This window comes from Paroedura picta, chromosome 3 (genome assembly GCF_049243985.1).
Source record: "Paroedura picta isolate Pp20150507F chromosome 3, Ppicta_v3.0, whole genome shotgun sequence".
Taxonomy (NCBI): Eukaryota; Metazoa; Chordata; class Lepidosauria; order Squamata; family Gekkonidae; genus Paroedura; species Paroedura picta.
In genome coordinates this window covers 176223229-176240846 of record NC_135371.1, presented here as the reverse complement: position 1 = coordinate 176240846, position 17618 = coordinate 176223229, and the positions used below count along the sequence as shown (strand labels likewise).

Here is a 17618-nt window from a genome sequence, read left to right as displayed (position 1 = left end):
GCTACTGCAACATGACTTTGTGCATGGCAGGAACATGCATGCGAAGCCCGGGTCTTTGGGGGGAATCCATCCTCGTTCCATCTAGCCCATAATAAGGAGGGGAGCATCACTGACAAGCATCAACTGCTCTGATTTGTGTCCTCCATTCCCTTACTGAACTGTTGGGAAACACGCAGACCTGATCCTCACTTCCTCGTGAGAAGGCTTGGTAGAACAAAACGTTTATTTCAGGGGTGGCCACACAGTGCCTCTTGAGATGTCCATGGACTACAGTCCCCATGAGCCCCTGCCATGCAATTGTAGCCCCGCCCCTGTAATTGCAGTCCATGGGCCTCTCGAGAGCCACAGCGTGGCCATCCTTGATTTCTATAAACAGGCCGATATGCAGGGTCAGGCGGTGGCCAACCATGTCTGACGGCCTCTTGCTGGGAAATCCCACGGGGTCACCGTGAGTGGACAGCCCCCCCACCCCCCCACCAGCACTCTGTTCTGCCTTTCGCCCAGCCAAGCCACGTGAGTGCTCAGGCTGGGAAAGGCGGAAGGGGATCTTCCTCCACCTGCGGGCCAGGAGGCACGAGACAGCCGCACTTTAGGACAACAGGCAGGAGAGCTGCTGGGGGGGGGGAGGAGTCTCTGCGACGTCCTGGTGTCATTTCCTACTAGTGCAGGTGAGTGAAAGGGCAGGGATGCGACTGTCACCACCAACAGAACGACCCACATTTTGGAATCTGTTTTAAAGAGCAATACAAAATTTGTGTGGTTCATCTGAAGCCTCCAGGCTGCTCCTCCTGGTTGTCCTCCTGGTGGTCACTCCTCTTGCTCAGGATTTTTCTTTTCCACATGGGTTGGGCTCCCTCTGGTGCCTGATTCAATTTTACCACCTGGATGTCCGGCATATCTCCCCGCAGGTTTAATGCTGGACGTGCGATGATGTAATACCGAATCAGCCACCAGAGGGAGCAAAGCATGTGTAGAAAAGCAACCCCTAACCGCAAAGCAACAGGACTTGCCAGTGACACAAATGAGAGGGCGAAAGACCCTCTTTCCCGAAGGCCCACCCCAAGGATTGCTGGGTTTGCTTTCCGTCTTTTACCTCTGGTCCAGCTCCTTCTGCAGCTGCCGGTTTCCTTCCGCGATCTTCTGTTGCAGCTTCTTCCTCCTCTGCTCGGGAGGCAGGTGGCTGAAGTCTTCCGTCATCACCGCCTGGCAGCAGAGAGGGAAACACACGTTGGTGTCCTGCCCCGCCATGTCCCTGCTGTGCTCCGGCGCCTCTTCACCAAACACCTGAAAATGTCTTCCACCCTTCCTGGGAGTCAGTCCTTGACCGAGGAGGAAAACTCATTCCAAAGGGCTCTTGGGCACCCCTGCAAGGGGGCTGAGCCCCCCAAAATATAGTCTGGCTGGGATGGGGGGAGGGGATCTGGGACTTGGCCGAATCACCCCCTTCAGGAGCTCAGGGGACTCTGGACACTTAATAGGAAACTTCAGACTGATGGGCTTTCGTGACGGCAGACCCTCGCACAGGTGACACCGGAGGGGGGGGTGTTCTGCATATCATGCTGTGATATTTTTAAGTCTTTTAATGGGAGTTTTAATGGGGTTTTAAGACACTGCAACCCACCATGAGCCATTTGGGAGTGGCGGGAAATAAATCGAAATAACAACAACAACAACAACAACAATAATATATGGCATCCCGCCCCCCCAGGTTTGCAAGAAACATTTGTTTGGAAATGTCTGATGAGAACTGGGCAGGTTCACCCCTCCGAATGCAGAGAAAACAGAGCAGTCAGGATGGGGGGAAGGGGAGAAAGCGAGAGCACAGTCCAGGAGAATATCCCCCCCCCCCCCCAAAGAAGCCATGTTGGTCTCCTACCTGACTCAAATTTAGCTCTTCTACGGCAGACCTAGATGGCTACCAGCCTGAATGGGGCGGGGGGGGGGGGGGAAGAGCCTCTAAAACCAGAAGGAGGTGGACAAAATGGTCTTCTCAGGTCCCTCGGAGCTTACAACCCACCGCAGCAAGAGAGCTCTCCTCATTGCTTCCTGCCTGCCTCGACGTGCGGGACTCCAAGCAGGCCGATAAATCCCGTAAGGAATCTGCACAGATGAACCCACACAGACTTCCCCCGTTGCGGTCTGAAGGCTTCCTCTCTTCTTCTTCTTCTTCCTCTTCACACAGCGGAACTCCCTGCCGCAGGAGGTGGGGTCAGGGCCCCCAATGTGGGGGGCTTTAAAAGGGGAGTGGACGAATTCACGGAGGGACACGGCTACCCACTGCTATTCAGCCCTGGTGCTTATCTCCTCCCTCCAGCACCGGGGAAACGACACCCCTCTGCATGAGGGGCTGGATAACGCTCTTGCAGTCCTCCTGCTTCGGGGCTTCCACCACGTGAGCAGAACTGGACGGGCCTTTGGTCTGACCCAAGTGGCTCCGAAGGCAACGGAAGCAGGACCCAGCAGAACCAGCGGGGCATCAAGAGGGCAGGAGGCAGGGTTCCCCCTCCGGCAGCTTATGGCAGTCGGGCAAAGGTTGGATGCACAGTTTTCTTGGATGCTTTAGGATGCTTTGGGCTGATCCTGCGTTGAGCAGGGGGTTGGACTAGATGGCCTCTATGGCCCCTTCCAACTCTCTGATTCTGTGATGCTGAGTCTGTTCTACCCCTTTGCGATGAGCATGCGCATGGACGCTTAAGGTGTGCTTCAGTCTGCACATGACTAAACGCTGCATGAGTTCACCCCAGCCTTTCTTCAGATGGAAGAAATGGTACCGGGCTGTAATTTTGGACTTCCTAAGTCTACACCAGGGGTAGTCAAACTGTGGCCCTCCAGATGCAAATGCTGGCAGGGGCTCCTGGGAATTGTAGTCCATGGACATCTGGAGGGCCGCAGTTTGACTACCCCTGGTCTACACGTTTGTATTTTTAAGACGTTAGCTTTGGGTCAAATCTGTTCAAATGACCCAATGTTTTTTCGGATTGGGCCCTGGCGAGTCCTCAGAGGAGAGACCGTCAAGGAGACCCAGGGGGGCTCTGCAGAGGCCCTGAACCCCCAAGGGGACGGCCGTTCAGTCGGCTGTTAACACATGTGGGGCTGTGGGGGGGGGCATTTCTGAACACGAGATGCAGGAGGCCGACTTAGGGAAGAAAAGGTGCCACTTACCCCCCGTCGGAGGCTGCGGAAGGACGTGATGCGGGGTTTGACTGTCTTATTGATCTCGTTCAAACAGTAAGAGAGGGGGTCGCGGGAGAATTTGGGGGACGGAGGTCCATTGACGGCAGAGGAGGAGGAGGGGGACGGGGAGGAGGGGCGATTCAAGGGGGAGAGGGGAGGGGGAGGGAGCTGGCCACGGACAAGGAACAAACAAAAAGACAAACACACACACACAGAGAACGGAGAAAACGGTAAGAAAATAAAAAGGCACATACACGAAACCACCCCCAGAAACACGTGAAACGGGGAACTGACAGGACATTCCTCTGATACTGAACAAGGTCGCGGGGGAAAGCAAAGAACCCCGTAAGCCGTCTGCCCAACTCTCTGCAATGACTCCGTGTCGACTCAGCCCTCCCCTCTCTGAGGCCAATATAAGAAGAATGCGCTGTGGTCCCAATCCAGATACAGGAGGGGAACAGAGGGGGAAGCAGCACAATACGCAGAGCAAGATCTCCACAATGGGGAGTGTGGGAGGAAGAGGGACATGCCACGGAGCAGGGCTGGCTTTTGGGGCAGGGGGTGGGGGAAGGAAACAAGGAGAGGCAAGGATCGCATGTCGACACACCCACTGAAATGCCCCCCCCCGCCCCCAAAATCTAATCCCTGGGTGAGGAAGGTGGGGAGGAAGGCCGAGCTCTCCCTCCATATTGTCACCTTCAAGAGGAAAGGGGTGCAGAGTTAGCAGCAGGGGAATGGCCATTTTGAAAGAGCCTTTCTCTGATTGGCAGGCGGGAGGTCCCCGGTTCAATCCCCGGCTTCTCCACTTGAGAGGTCCCGGAAGGGGTGATGGGAAAGACCTCCGGCCGAGACCCTGGAGATGGGGGGTGTCTGATTCCGCCTAAGGCAGCTTCCAGTGTCGGGGAGGGGCTGGCCGCTCTGAACAAAACCTCCATCTTCATGGCAGACTGCAGGAGGTGGGGACTCCGCTGCCCTCTGGGCTCTCCTAGACGTTACCCGGAATGTGAGACCTTGGCCTCCATCACAATCTCTTCCGCAGTCCCAGATGCAGAGGTCAGCAGAGGGAAGAGAGCAGACCTAGGGAGCGGGCAATCTCTTCTGGGGGGCAGGCCGGGAGGGCTCCGGGGCCATGCAGGGGGCCATGCAGGGCAGGGGGTCGACAGGACCGGCAGTGAAGGGGGGGGAGGCATGCTTCGGACAAAGCCCCCCAGCCCAGACGTGACGGCCAAAGGTTATTCCGAGAGGGCTGGGCCCAGGAAGTGGTTTGCAGGAGAAAACAGAGAGTCATTCACGAGAACGGACAGCCAGCAAGACACGGAAGGCAGCTGGGGGGGGGGGCGGGGGCGGGGGAGGCAGCATCCCGCGGACGGCCTCTCATTGAGCCAAGGGTCTCTCTTTGGCGGGGCGGCCACCCCAGCCGGGGGCTCGTGGCACCGAACGACCTCCGTGGGGCATCTTCTTGGAAAGGCAGGGTGTAGGGGGTGTAGGGGGCAGGGAGGAACCCAGGTCCCCACGGCACAGTCAGAGTGGGTCAGAGAAGCCTTAAGGTGGAGAGGTGTGTGAGAGGAGGCGGGAGCCACCTGCCCCGAGGGTCCCTCCCCTCCCTGCTTCGGGCCCCCACCTTATTCTTCCTGCCGAAGGGCCAGCGCCTGGTCTTGTTCTTGCTCAGCAGGCGGGGGTCCAGCCGGCCGTCGAGGGTCCCGCGGGGGGTGCCCAGGCTGCTGTCCGAGGAGGTCCGGTTCATGGGCTGGCTGAAGTCCTCGAACTCCAGGTCTCCCGGCCTCTCGAAGCCAGACTTGTGGAGCTCAATCAACATCTGTGAGTCCTGGGGGGGGGGGGGGGGGACGGAGGCCTGGTTAGTGGTGCTGAAGAACCAGCCTGGATACAGACCCCCCCCCACCCCGCCTCCCACGCAGCCCTACACCCACCACGTCACTCTGAAGCACAGGCTTCCCCCTATTGTTCCTGCCCAGGATTTAAGGCCACGGAGAGAGGCCCCCCTGTCTGGCTCACCCCTCAAAAAAGCTCAGGAGACAGGACCTTTTGGGTGGCAGCCCCCATGGGTACGGAACAACCTCCCCAAGGAGGTGCACCCGGCCCCCTCTCTTTCCAGTTGAAGGAAGCCTTAATCTAGACTTTATTTACTGGCAGTCCTAATTGTGATTCTGAATTGTGGGCTGTTTACACATTTTTTATAAAAAATAATTGTTTTATTTAGAGTGCCAGCTGGGTAGAAGGGAAGCCAAGAACTGTTTTGAATGAATGAATGAATGAATGAATGAATGAATGAATGAATGAATGACAACTATCGTCTCCTCTGGCCTGTGTAGAGAGCCAGGGGCCGTAGCCAGAGCAAGCAGACAGAGAGTTCAGGGATCCACGTGGTCATTATGAAGCAGGAGAACTCCTCTGCGCAAGTGACCTTGTGCCTCTCATGCCACAAAATATCCCAAAGGGGTCTCTGACCCTTTTCAAGCCTGCAGGCACCTTTCGAATTCTGGCAAAAGGGCAGCCAAAGGGATGAAGCCACTGGGGCTACGTAGAATAGCAGCTCTCTAGCATTTCAGGCAGAAATTCTTTTCAACAGTCTGACCGTCCACCGGCTCAGCCAATCGGAAGCCCTGCTTACAGAGCCCCACCCGCTTTTAAAAAGCAGCTGGCAGGAGCCGAGTGAAGCCCTTGGAGGTTCCCGGTCTAATGCAGTGAAAGGTTTGGAGAGATTAAATACTTCATCCTAATAAAATGCACCAGGGGGGCCAGGGGCTTGTCAGGCATCCCAACCGCTCTGCGGCACCCCAGAAATGTGGAAGCAGGAGGGAGCCCCCCCCCAGGGCAGCCGAGACCCCCTCTGCAATCCCTGCTTGTCCCCCCCCCCCCAAAGGCTTTTCAATCACGTGGCTGAGACAGACAAGGAAGCCATCCCTACCTGCAGGCCGCATGCAGAGGGCATGCCCACTGACAGCCCAATGTGGGGCGGAGGGGGGCACAGGGAACCCCCACTTGTACCGCAGAAGTTCACTAGGTGACCACGGGCCCCTCTCGGCCAGCTCTCAGCCGCGACTACCTTGGAGGGTTGCAGTGGTGTGAAAGCGGAGGAGGGGAGAAGGGCATCCCAAAGGGGGAGAAAAGAAGACTATGCAGACGTCCATGCCAAGGCCCCAGTGTGTGGCTGCGAGGATCCACCCCTCCGTCAGAGGGAAGCCTGAGTCCAGGGGCACCTGAAGGGTATCTCGGGATGTGGGCCTGCCCACAAAAACTTCTACCCAGAATTAAACTGTGTTGGTCTTAAAGGCGCCCCTGGACTCAGACATTCCCCCCCTCCCATCCCCGTTTATTTCACTCGTCTCTATTATAGATCCGGGGGGGGGGGGGTCACAGTGCTGGTTGAACAAAGTTGGAGCCTGCTGGCACCTTTAACACCAACAAGGTTTTATTCTGGGCATTCGCTTTTGTGTGCAGATGAAAGCTCAGACCTTGAGCTTAACTAGGCTGGTCTCGAAGGTGCCTGGCAGGACTCGAACTCAGATCTGCTGCTTCGGACCGGGATCCTCCTCCATCCACCCTCAGAGAGCCCAGCTCCTTTCCACAGCAGCCCGGGCGTTCGGAGGGTGGGGGGCGGTGCGGTCCATGCCGGCCATTCCCCCTAGAAAGCCCGCTCCCCATTTTGTGCCACCTCTACAGCGGAGGGAGTCTACTGGGACTGGTCTGGTGGGCACCCACATGCTTCTCATCAACCAAGTCTGCCGCCGCCTTCATGCCCTCCAGGCACTTGCCGATGATTGGCACGACCTGTTCCTCGGTCTCCGAGAAGATGCCGTAGCCTTCCTTGAGCCGCTGCACCCTCCGCTCGTCCATCTCCTGCAGCTTCTGGGGGGGGATGGGGGGGCAGAAGGAGAAGGGAAATGCAAACGGGGACCAGAGCAGGCACAAAGGGCCTTCCTGGGATGTTGCCTCCGGTCCCTGGGACTTAACGGCTCTGACTTATCTTCCACAAATCTCCACTAACCCCCTTTTCAAGCTGTGGCCATCACTACATCCTCTGGGAGTGAATTCCACGTTTTAAGCACTCTGTGCGTATTTCTTTTTGTCCACCTTGAACCTTCTGCCCCTCAGCTTCCCTGGAAGCCCCCAAGTTCTAGCATTTCCAGAGAGGGGGGGATAAAAGTTCTCTTCTCTCTCCACCCCAAAATCTTATAACCCTCTCTCACATTCCCCCCCCCCCCCCGGAAGTAATCTCTTTTCTAAACTGAAACCTCCTGGGCTCTACTGACTTTCCTCATAGGAAAGGGGCACCACCCCCCTAAAACTATTTAGACCATTCATATTTTTAAGAGCATATTATGTAGCGTAGATTCTGATATTTTATATTATGATGGTTTTTCAACTGGTTTCTGGGTGTGAACCCCTTGACGGCCCTGGAAGGGTTTTCCCCACATGGTTGGGAGTAAATTAATTTTAAATATTTTTTTTTGAATTTGCTAAACATTTAACGGTTGATACAGGGGTAGTCAAACTGCGGCCCTCCAGATGTCCATGGACTACAATTCCCATGAGCCCCTGCCAGCGAATGCTGGCAGGGGCTCCTGGGAATTGTAGTCCATGGACATCTGGAGGGCCGCAGTTTGACTACCCTTGAGTTAATATGACCATATGCAGTCATGTCAACCCCCCCCTCCGAAAACAGCCACTGATGGGCCTGGAGGGGGTGGGAAGGGGAGGGGAGGGGAGGGGTCCTGGGCGGGCGGGCGTGTCCACAGCTCTGCTTCCCTACCCTGTTTTGCCTGACTGCCCCATTCCTGGGTTTTCTCGAAGCCTGAAGAATGTTCCAGGGGTGAGAATCTCCAAGGTGAGAAAGTGGAGAAAGGAGCTGAGCCGCTGAGAGACTTACGCTGAAGATCTGTGGCATCTCCAGGAAGTAGAACTGGCTCTGGTTCCGGTTGAACTTCTGCAAGCAGGACGCGTACTCGTTCTTGCTCTCCTCGGCCATGTGGCTGCGCAGGTTCGCCTGGAGCTTAGCCTGCGAGAAGCCAGACAGAACCACTGAGTCCCTCTTGGGGGAGAGCGATAGATGCACCAACCTTTCCAATGAGTGGGGAAGCTGCATCGTGGCTGCCCAGCATGCTGCCCACGGTTGTGGCAGAGCCTCTGCTTGGCATGTGTTGTCCAGTGCAGATCTCACAGGAGCCTTCCCCTGCGCACTCTCAGGGCAGGGGGCTGCCGTCCACCCCGGGCTCTGACCTTTTCCACGTCTGCCTTGGTCGCGTTGATGTCCTGGTCGAGTTTTTCCGCCGTCAAAACGGCTTTTTCCGCCTCCCTGCAGTCACGCTCGAATTTGCGCTTGCTCTGCGAGGAACGGACACAAACGCAGTGAAGGGTTGGGAGGTGGCCCTGGGGGGCGGGGGGGGGCTCAGTGGCCTGAGTGTCACGGGGAGAGTGAAACGCTTGGGTTCAGGCATGCTTTGACTCTGCACGGCCAGACCTCAAACATCCTGCTCGTCTTTCTCATCCGACTGGACTCCAGGACCAGCCCTGGTCTGAGCATCTGCGAGTGAATATTCAGCCCTGTTACCCTTTCCTCTTTAGGACAGTCCCCCAATCCCCTTGGGTTGGCAACCCCAGGCCGAGCTTCAAAACAGAAAATGAGTAATGGAGAAGAGTCCACAGTTTAGATTCCTATTTTGTTGTTGTTGTTGTTGTTCTAAATGGCTTTAAGGACAAAGCACTGTCTAAGCTTTCTGCACCGTCCACAGCAGAAACCACCCCCAGGCTCATGAGAGGTTCCTTCCCAAAGGGGAATCCTGTGGCCAGCACCCCAAAAGCCAGACTCCCACAGGCGTGGTCTCAGCTTTGTCACCCTCTTTCTCCCCCTACGAATCCCATCATCGTTTTAAAGAAGGGCGCGAGGGACACGTTCTCTGAATCAAAGGCCGCGTCCGGCCTCTGCAAGGCATTTCCGTCCAACGAACTTCTGGAGGATCCCAAAGGAAAAGAAGGATCCACGTCCCTTCCGTTCAACACGGCCCCTTACGCCAGGCACCCGGTACAGAGTGCGAATCTTCTCCTTAAGAACACAACTCACATTTTCCAGCTGTTTGAAGGAATTCTCCAGCTGCTGCTGGGCCCTTCGGCCCTCCTGCAAATTCTGGGGAAAGAAGAGCAGGTGACAAGGTCAGAAGTCTTCATTTAGGAGTGCCACAACCTTAGCCGGGGAGCAGCTACCCAAGGGCGTATCCCACTCCTTCTGCCCCCCCCCCTTCACAACAGCGACCGTTCCCAAACCCTTCTTGAGCCTTGTCACCCGGAAGCCCTGGGAGGGCAAGGAGACCATTCGCCCACATGCAGCCACAACAGCATCATTTCGCTCAACAGCCCCAGCGGCTATTCCCCGCCCCAACGGAGGACTTAAAAAAGCACCAGGAATTGCCAGGCCCCTGTAGCATTACAATGACCCTCTGCAACAATGTACTGTCCGTTTTAATTAGGCTTTATTGGACATTTGAAACCCGCTACGAGCCGGTTCCGGGAGTGGCGGCAATAAATCGTACAACAACAACAACAGACCCTGATAATTTCTGCCAAAAACAAAAAAAAAATTACCCTCTACTCTACTGTTGTGGAGATATACAGACATATATAAAGACATATGGATGTGGGAATTGGTCCGTTGCTGCAATTAATCACTAGAATGCTATAGCAAGCCAGCAATTCCGAACGCTGAGTGTTTTTCAAAGACAGACTATGGGGAAGGCGGAGATGATGGCTGAACACAACACAACAGATCCTTCTCCTGGATGCTGGAGGCTGATCCTGCCCTGAACAGGGGGTGGGACTAGATGGCCTGCATGGCCCCTTCCCACTATAGGATTCTAGGAGTCTAGTTCAGCAGTGGAAGGGGCTGCCTGAGGAGGTGGGGAGCTCCCCCTCACTGGCCGTCTTCAAGCAGCGGCTGGACAGATCCTTCTCCTGGATGCTGGAGGCTGATCCTGCCCTGAACAGGGGGTGGGACTAGATGGCCTTCATGGCCCCTTCCCACTCTAGGATTCTAGGAGTCTAGTTCAGCAGTGGAAGGGGCTGCCTGAGGAGGTGGGGAGCTCCCCCTCACTGGCCGTCTCCAAGCAGTGGCTGGACAGATCCTTCTCCTGGATGCCTGAGGCTGATCCTGCACTGAGCAGGGGGTGGGACTAGATGGCCTTCATGGCCACTTCCCACTCTAAGATTCTAGGAGTCTAGTTCAGCAGTGGAAGGGGCTGCCTAAGGAGGTGGGGAGCTCCCCCTCACTGGCCGTCTTCAAGCAGCGGCTGGACAGATCCTTCTCCTGGATGCTGGAGGCTGATCCTGCCCTGAACAGGGGGTGGGACTAGATGGCCTTCATGGCCCCTTCCCACTCTAGGATTCTAGGAGTCTAGTTCAGCAGTGGAAGGGGCTGCCTGAGGAGGTGGGGAGCTCCCCCTCACTGGCCGTCTCCAAGCAGTGGCTGGACAGATCCTTCTCCTGGATGCCTGAGGCTGATCCTGCACTGAGCAGGGGGTGGGACTAGATGGCCTTCATGGCCACTTCCCACTCTAGGATTCTAGGAGTCTAGTTCAGCAGTGGAAGGGGCTGCCTGAGGAGGTGGGGAGCTCCCCCTCACTGGCCGTCTCCAAGCAGTGGCTGGACAGATCCTTCTCCTGGATGCCTGAGGCTGATCCTGCACTGAGCAGGGGGTGGGACTGGATGGCCTTCATGGCCCCTTCTATGGCTGTATCACACAGAGAACTAAATCCTCGAAACCAAGGCAAGCAGAATCTGAACGGGAGCTGACCTCCGATTCACCAGAATGACAAGCACTGCTGATTACTGTTCCTTCGGTACTAAAGAAAAGGGAGTGCTTTACCGATTTCCTCTCCTGCTTCAGCTCCTGAGAGTACCGAGCCAGCTCCACACATATCCGTGTCAGGAGGTTCTCCGCTACGACCTCACGTTGGCCTGCGAAGTCGTTCAGCTCCCGCACCACTTGGAGGAACGCCTGGTACTGGCAAAACCTGCCGGAGAGGAAACAGCCCGTTCGTGGGTCCCATATTGTACTAGAGGCACCACCTGTCGAGGGGTCAACAGAATGCACCATCTGCTCCAAACCTTTATGAACTGGGAAGGGGGGGGCTAATCCGTTGACCCCTTGACATAGAAGATGCAACTGGAATGTGTGTGTTTGTGGGGGGGGGTCAATGGGGAAGGCCTTGCCCTCTCTGCCCTGTGGCTGCCCCTCCAGAGAAACTGGTTGGCCATCCGGCGAGGCAGGACTAGATGCCCTCACCAGTCTGACCCAGCAGGGCTCAGTAGAGGGCCTTGGCCTTTCTACCCTGTTGTTGGCCCTCCAGAGGAACTGGCTGGCCAGATAGGAAACTGGGCTAGGCAGACTACTGGTTTGATCGGGCAGGTCTCTTTTTGGGTTCATGGCATATAAACAGTTACTAGGTATGCTAAGGCACAGCTCCAGGGTTAGATCCTGGCCAGAAATTGGAAAAAAAAACAGTTAATCTAGGTTATTAGCCCAGATTCTTCCGTTTCAAGCCTGCCGGGGACTGAGTGACAACAAGACCAGCTTCCTTGGAGAGAAGCTCATGGGGCAAAGGGCTTACTTGGACTCTGGGTCTTCCCGGGACGTCCTCTTGGGAAGGTGCTTTTTCACTAGATTCCTGTTCAAGATAAGAAGAAGAGAACGAGAGAATAAGAACGAGACAAAGAAAAAGAGTGGGATTTTATACACTGCTTTTCTCTACCCGAAGGTCAGGCTGAGAGAGCCCTGAGATTACTGAAGAAGAAGAATTGTTGGTTCTTAGATGCCACTTTTCTCTACCCGAAGGAGGCTCAAAGTGGCTTCCATTCGCCTTCCCTTTCCTCTCCCCACAACAGACACCCTGTGAGGGAGGGGAGGCTGAGAGAGCCCTGAAATTACTGCTCTGTGAGAGCAGCTCTAAGAGAACTGTGACAAGTTCCAGGTCACCCAGCTGGCTGCATGAGGAGGTGGCACAGGGAATCAAACCCAGCTCCCAGGTTAGGTCGCTGCCCTTAACCATTACACTATGTGGATGGATGGGAAGGCCAGTCTGAGACCCTGGCTCAGTGGCAGAGCTTCTGCTTGGCCTGCAGAAGGTCCCAGGTTCAATCCCCGGCATCTCCAGTGAAAAGGACCAGGCAGGAGGGGATGGGGAAGACCTTGGCCTGAGACCCTGGCTCAGTGGCAGAGCCTCTGCTTGGCAGGCAGGAGGTCCCAGGTTCAATCCCCGGCATCTGCAGTTAGAAGGACCAGGCAGGAGGGGATGGGAAAGACCTTGGCCTGAGACCCTGGCTCAGTGGCAGAGCCTCTGCTTGGCAGGCAGGAGGTCCCAGGTTCAATCCCCAGCAGCATATCCAGTTAGAAGGACCAGGCAGGAGGGAATGGGAAAGACCTTGGCCTGAGACTCTGGCTCAGTGGCAGAGCCTCTGCTTGGCAGGCAGGAGGTCCCTGGTTCAATCCCCGGCATCTCCAGTTAAAAAGACCAGGCAGGAGGGGGGTGGGAAAGACCTTGGCCTGAGACCCTGGGTCAGTGGCAGAGCCTCTGCTTGGCAGGCAGAAGGTCCCAGGTTCAATCCCCGGCATCTCCAGTTAAAAAGACCAGGCAGGAGGGGGGTGGGAAAGACCTTGGCCGGAGACCCTGGCTCAGTGGCAGAGCCTCTGCTTGGCAGGCAGAAGGTCCCAGGTTCAATCCCCGGCATCTCCAGTTAAAAGGACCAGGCAGGAGGGGATGGGAAAGACCTTGGCCTGAGACCCTGGCTCAGTGGCAGAGCCTCTGCTTGGCAGGCAGGAGGTCCCAGGTTCAATCCCCGGCATCTCCAGTTAAAAGGACCAGGCAGGAGGGGATGGGGAAGACGTTGGCCTGAGACCCTGGCTCAGTGGCAGAGCCTCTGCTTGGCAGGCAGAAGGTCCCAGGTTCAATCCCCAGCAGCATCTCCAGTTAGAAGGACCAGGCAGGAGGGGATGGGAAAGACCTTGGCCTGAGACCCTGGCTCAGTGGCAGAGCCTCTGCTTGGCAGGCAGGAGGTCCCAGGTTCAATCCCCGGCATCTGCAGTTAGAAGGACCAGGCAGGAGGGGATGGGGAAGACCTTGGCCTGAGACCCTGGCTCAGGGGCAGAGCCTCTGCTTGGCAGGCAGAAGGTCCCAGGTTCAATCCCCGGCATCTCCAGTTAAAAGGACCAGGCAGGAGGGGATGGGGAAGACGTTGGCCTGAGACCCTGGCTCAGTGGCAGAGCCTCTGCTTGGCAGGCAGGAGGTCCCAGGTTCAATCCCCAGCAGCATCTCCAGTTAGAAGGACCAGGCAGGAGGGGATGGGGAAGACCTTGGCCTGAGACCCTGGCTCAGGGGCAGAGCCTCTGCTTGGCAGGCAGAAGGTCCCAAGTTCAATCCCCGGCATCTCCAGTTAAAAGGACCAGGCAGGAGGGGATGGGGAAGACGTTGGCCTGAGACCCTGGCTCAGTGGCAGAGCCTCTGCTTGGCAGGCAGGAGGTCCCAGGTTCAATCCCCGGCATCTCCAGTTAAAAGGACCAGGCAGGAGGTGATGGGAAAGACCTTGGCCTGAGACCCTGGCTCAGTGGCAGAGCCTCTGCTTGGCAGGCAGGAGGTCCCAGGTTCAATCCCCGGCATCTCCAGTTAAAAGGACCAGGCAGGAGGGGATGGGGAAGACCTTGGCCTGAGACCCTGGCTCAGTGGCAGAGCCTCTGCTTGGCAGGCAGGAGGTCCCAGGTTCAATCCCCGGCATCTCCAGTTAGAAGGGCCAGGCAGGAGGGGATGGGAAAGACCTTGGCCTGAGACCCTGGCTCAGTGGCAGAGCCTCTGCTTGGCAGCCTGAAGGTCCCAGGTTCAATCCCCGGCATCTCCAGTTAGAAGGGCCAGGCAGGAGGGGATGGGGAAGACCTTGACCTGAGACCCTGGGTCAGTGGCAGAGCCTTTGGTTGGCAGGCAGAAGGTCCCAGGTTCAATCCCCGGCATCTCCAGTTAAAAGGACCAGGCAGGAGGGGATGGGAAAGGCCTTGGCCTGAGACCCTGGCTCAGTGGCAGAGCCTCTGCTTGGCAGGCAGAAGGTCCCAGGTTCAATCCCCGGCATCTCCAGTTAGAAGGACCAGGCAGGAGGGGATGGGAAAGGCCTTGGCCTGAGACCCTGGCTCAGGGGCAGAGCCTCTGCTTGGCAGGCAGAAGGTCCCAGGTTCAATCCCCGGCATCTCCAGTTAAAAGGACCAGGCAGGAGGGGATGGGGAAGACGTTGGCCTGAGACCCTGGCTCAGTGGCAGAGCCTCTGCTTGGCAGGCAGGAGGTCCCAGGTTCAATCCCCGGCATCTCCAGTTAAAAGGACCAGGCAGGAGGGGATGGGAAAGACCTTGGCCTGAGACCCTGGCTCAGTGGCAGAGCCTCTGCTTGGCAGGCAGGAGGTCCCAGGTTCAATCCCCGGCATCTCCAGTTAAAAGGACCAGGCAGGAGGGGATGGGGAAGACCTTGGCCTGAGACCCTGGCTCAGTGGCAGAGCCTCTGCTTGGCAGGCAGGAGGTCCCAGGTTCAATCCCCGGCATCTCCAGTTAGAAGGGCCAGGCAGGAGGGGATGGGGAAGACCTTGGCCTGAGACCCTGGCTCAGTGGCAGAGCCTCTGCTTGGCAGCCTGAAGGTCCCAGGTTCAATCCCCGGCATCTCCAGTTAGAAGGGCCAGGCAGGAGGGGATGGGGAAGACCTTGACCTGAGACCCTGGGTCAGTGGCAGAGCCTTTGGTTGGCAGGCAGAAGGTCCCAGGTTCAATCCCCGGCATCTCCAGTTAAAAGGACCAGGCAGGAGGGGATGGGAAAGGCCTTGGCCTGAGACCCTGGCTCAGTGGCAGAGCCTGTGCTTGGCAGGCAGAAGGTCCCAGGTTCAATCCCCGGCAGCATCTCTGAGACACTGGAGAGCAGGTGCCAGTCTGCGTGGGCAATACCGGGGTCGATGCCCCCAGGGTGTGTGACCGATGTGATCTTGCCCTCTGTGGGAGCAAGGGGGGATGGGAATGAAACCTGACTTGAGGCCATATTTTAAAATAAGAAGGCTGTCATGGCTGAGGGCTGCCTGTAGAACATGATATTCTGGCACAGAAAGGGAGACAGAAGGGTTGTTGCTAATCCTGTCTCCAGCTTGGGAAGGGAAGCACGCAGCCCCCGCCTCCTTCCTTCCAGGATGAAGGGGGGGGGGAGGATACAGCCCCCCCAGGCACAATGCCCTGGCCATGCCCCCCCCTGCAGGAAGTCTTTCCCAAAGGACCTGCTGGCAGATTGCCTCAGAGGCGCCAACCACGGGCTGATGCGGATGCAGAGACTCAGCCCGAGCTCTGCTTGGACGGTGCAGCCCTGTGACCTTCACACCAGGTGGGGGCTGGAGCGCTTCTGAGGTCACAAGGCATCTCCGGGAGACAGAGGCCAGTTCCCGTAGACAAAAAGGCGGGCTCTGCGGCCTTATGCCCCTCTGAAGCCCCTCTCCTGGGCAAATCCCACGCCCCAAACCACCCGTTTTCCCCCATCCTGGAGTTGCCAGCCCAGCACCCCCTCTGTCAATCTGCCTTGCCAGATCACACGGGGTTCAAGATACCCTTCACAGCGTCTTCCTTGCAAACCAGGCTAGCCGAGCTGCCCCAGCGGTGTTGGCTCCAGATGGGGGTTGGGCGCTGGGACAGTGGTTTTTAAAACCTTTTCTCCCCACCCCTTTCCCCTGCAGCCCACCGTTTCCCCAATTCCCCCTCCACACGTCCCAGCAGATTCAGAGGGGTGGCCAGGTGGGCCTGAAGCCGCAGCACCAAAGAGACTTCATTCTGGGTGGAAGATCCGTGTGCAGGCGCACGCCCGTCAGCCGCCCCAGGGTGGCTCTGCAAAGGGGGTTAAGCGGCCACAGTGCCCTTTCCTCTACGACAGAGGTCCCTGCTGGTGCCCACCAACACCTTTCCTGGCGCCCAGGTGTTTTCAGGAAGTGGGAAGGGCTTCTGTGGTGGGCTGGCTCCACCTCCTGTGCCCTCCCGGCCCTCGGAGGCCTACCTCAGCTGCTTGGCGTAGGTCTGTTCGATCTCCGTCCGCTCCTTCACAAACTTGACGTACTTGTCCACCAGGTCCAGGCCCCATTGCGTGTGGCGCTCGATGGTGTCAAACTGGTCCTAAAGGGAGGGAGACGCAGGGAAGCGTCAGCAACCACAGCAGAGAGACACGGAAGAGGATCCAGACGTGAAACCCGGTTTGGGACTCTTGTCAGTCCAGACTGGAGAACGGGCTCAAAACTAGCAGATGGCTCCTCCATAGGCACACCTGTGTGAATTCATTTATTAACTATATTTATATACGGCTCTTCCCTATGGCTCGGGGCGGTTGACACAGAACGTGAGAAAAATATGGAGCAAGTGCAGCATAACACAGTAACAGCGTTGAATAAACAACGGGATAACAGTAAGATCAGCAATCTCGAGGGTTCCAACAGGTTCAGTAACTGGCTGAGCAACTTTATTTATTTTTTAACATGTTAACCATCCCACGGTTGGTCAGTCCAGAGTTCACGGGGAGGGGGAGGCTCTGGGGGGCCCAGTGGGTGGTGTCCGTTCGGCTGACCTCAACCAAATGCCTGGCGGAACACTTGACACCTTGCACAGAGAAAGCTAGTGTGTCTCTCCAGGCCCAATATAATAATCTGGAGGAACGATCTTGTTCAGAGGAACGGTCCATCACGGAAGCCCAACCTGGAGGGGGCAACAGGGTGGTCCAGACACAAGATCACCCTCCCAGCAAGGCAGAGGCCACATTCTCTGCCCAAGTCCTGTCTTCAAGCTCGGGTTCCCTGTTCTGGGTGGGGAATGCCCAAAGTTTTTGGTGGGTGGAGCCCCTCTCTTTTACAGACAAAACCCAGCCCTGGCCTCAGACTGAAGGCCACCACCCCCCGTCCAACCCGGCAAAGATCTCCATTCAACTTCCGACTCTCCGTCTCCAACCAAACCCCAACAGAGGACAGGCTGTTCTCCGACTTCTCTCTCTCTGACTTACGCGGCACAGGAGCCCCAGGGCGACAAATGGGACCTCTGTTATTGGCAGGCCGCTGTGCCTGTCAGACTTCGGAGTTTCCAAGGCTGGGAAACACTACCCCTAAGGCTGTCTAGCAGCTCCGCACCAGGTTTTCTGTGCTGGTTTGTTTTCCCGAACTGCCTCAAGCTGTCCGTCCCAAGCCCTGATTGCACCCGAATTTTGGTTTGCCACGCGCTTTGTGTCCTTCCCTACTACGCCCCCTTTCCCGCAGGTGGCTTGGATAGCAAAGTTGATGGGATGGGAAATTCCCGGAGGTTTTGGGGGTTGTGCCCGGGTAGGCAAGGTTTAGGGAAGGAGGTCCCCTACCCAGGCCACAATCTCATAGGCTACACAACAGGGGTAGTCAAACTGCGGCCCT

General features: G+C 57.0%; 1 protein-coding gene across 6 annotated transcripts in view; it reads right to left on the bottom strand.

Moving 5' to 3' along the window:
• Positions 1 to 17618, bottom strand: part of TRIP10 (thyroid hormone receptor interactor 10) — a 57138-nt gene that overhangs the window by 4308 nt on the left and 35212 nt on the right. For 4 of the 6 annotated variants that reach the window (XM_077329853.1, XM_077329854.1, XM_077329858.1 and 1 more), the window contains exons 2-11: positions 16232 to 16347; positions 11793 to 11849; positions 11048 to 11195; positions 9254 to 9316; positions 8413 to 8517; positions 8063 to 8191; positions 6895 to 7041; positions 4796 to 4999; positions 3163 to 3342; positions 1094 to 1203 (exon numbers count right to left, since the gene is read on the bottom strand). In XM_077329853.1, coding sequence (XP_077185968.1) covers positions 1094 to 1203; positions 3163 to 3342; positions 4796 to 4999; positions 6895 to 7041; positions 8063 to 8191; positions 8413 to 8517; positions 9254 to 9316; positions 11048 to 11195; positions 11793 to 11849; positions 16232 to 16347 — 1259 coding nt within the window. The remainder of the gene's footprint in view (positions 1 to 1093; positions 1204 to 3162; positions 3343 to 4795; positions 5000 to 6894; positions 7042 to 8062; positions 8192 to 8412; positions 8518 to 9253; positions 9317 to 11047; positions 11196 to 11792; positions 11850 to 16231; positions 16348 to 17618) is intronic. The other 2 variants (XM_077329855.1, XM_077329857.1) reach the window with 1 other exon arrangement.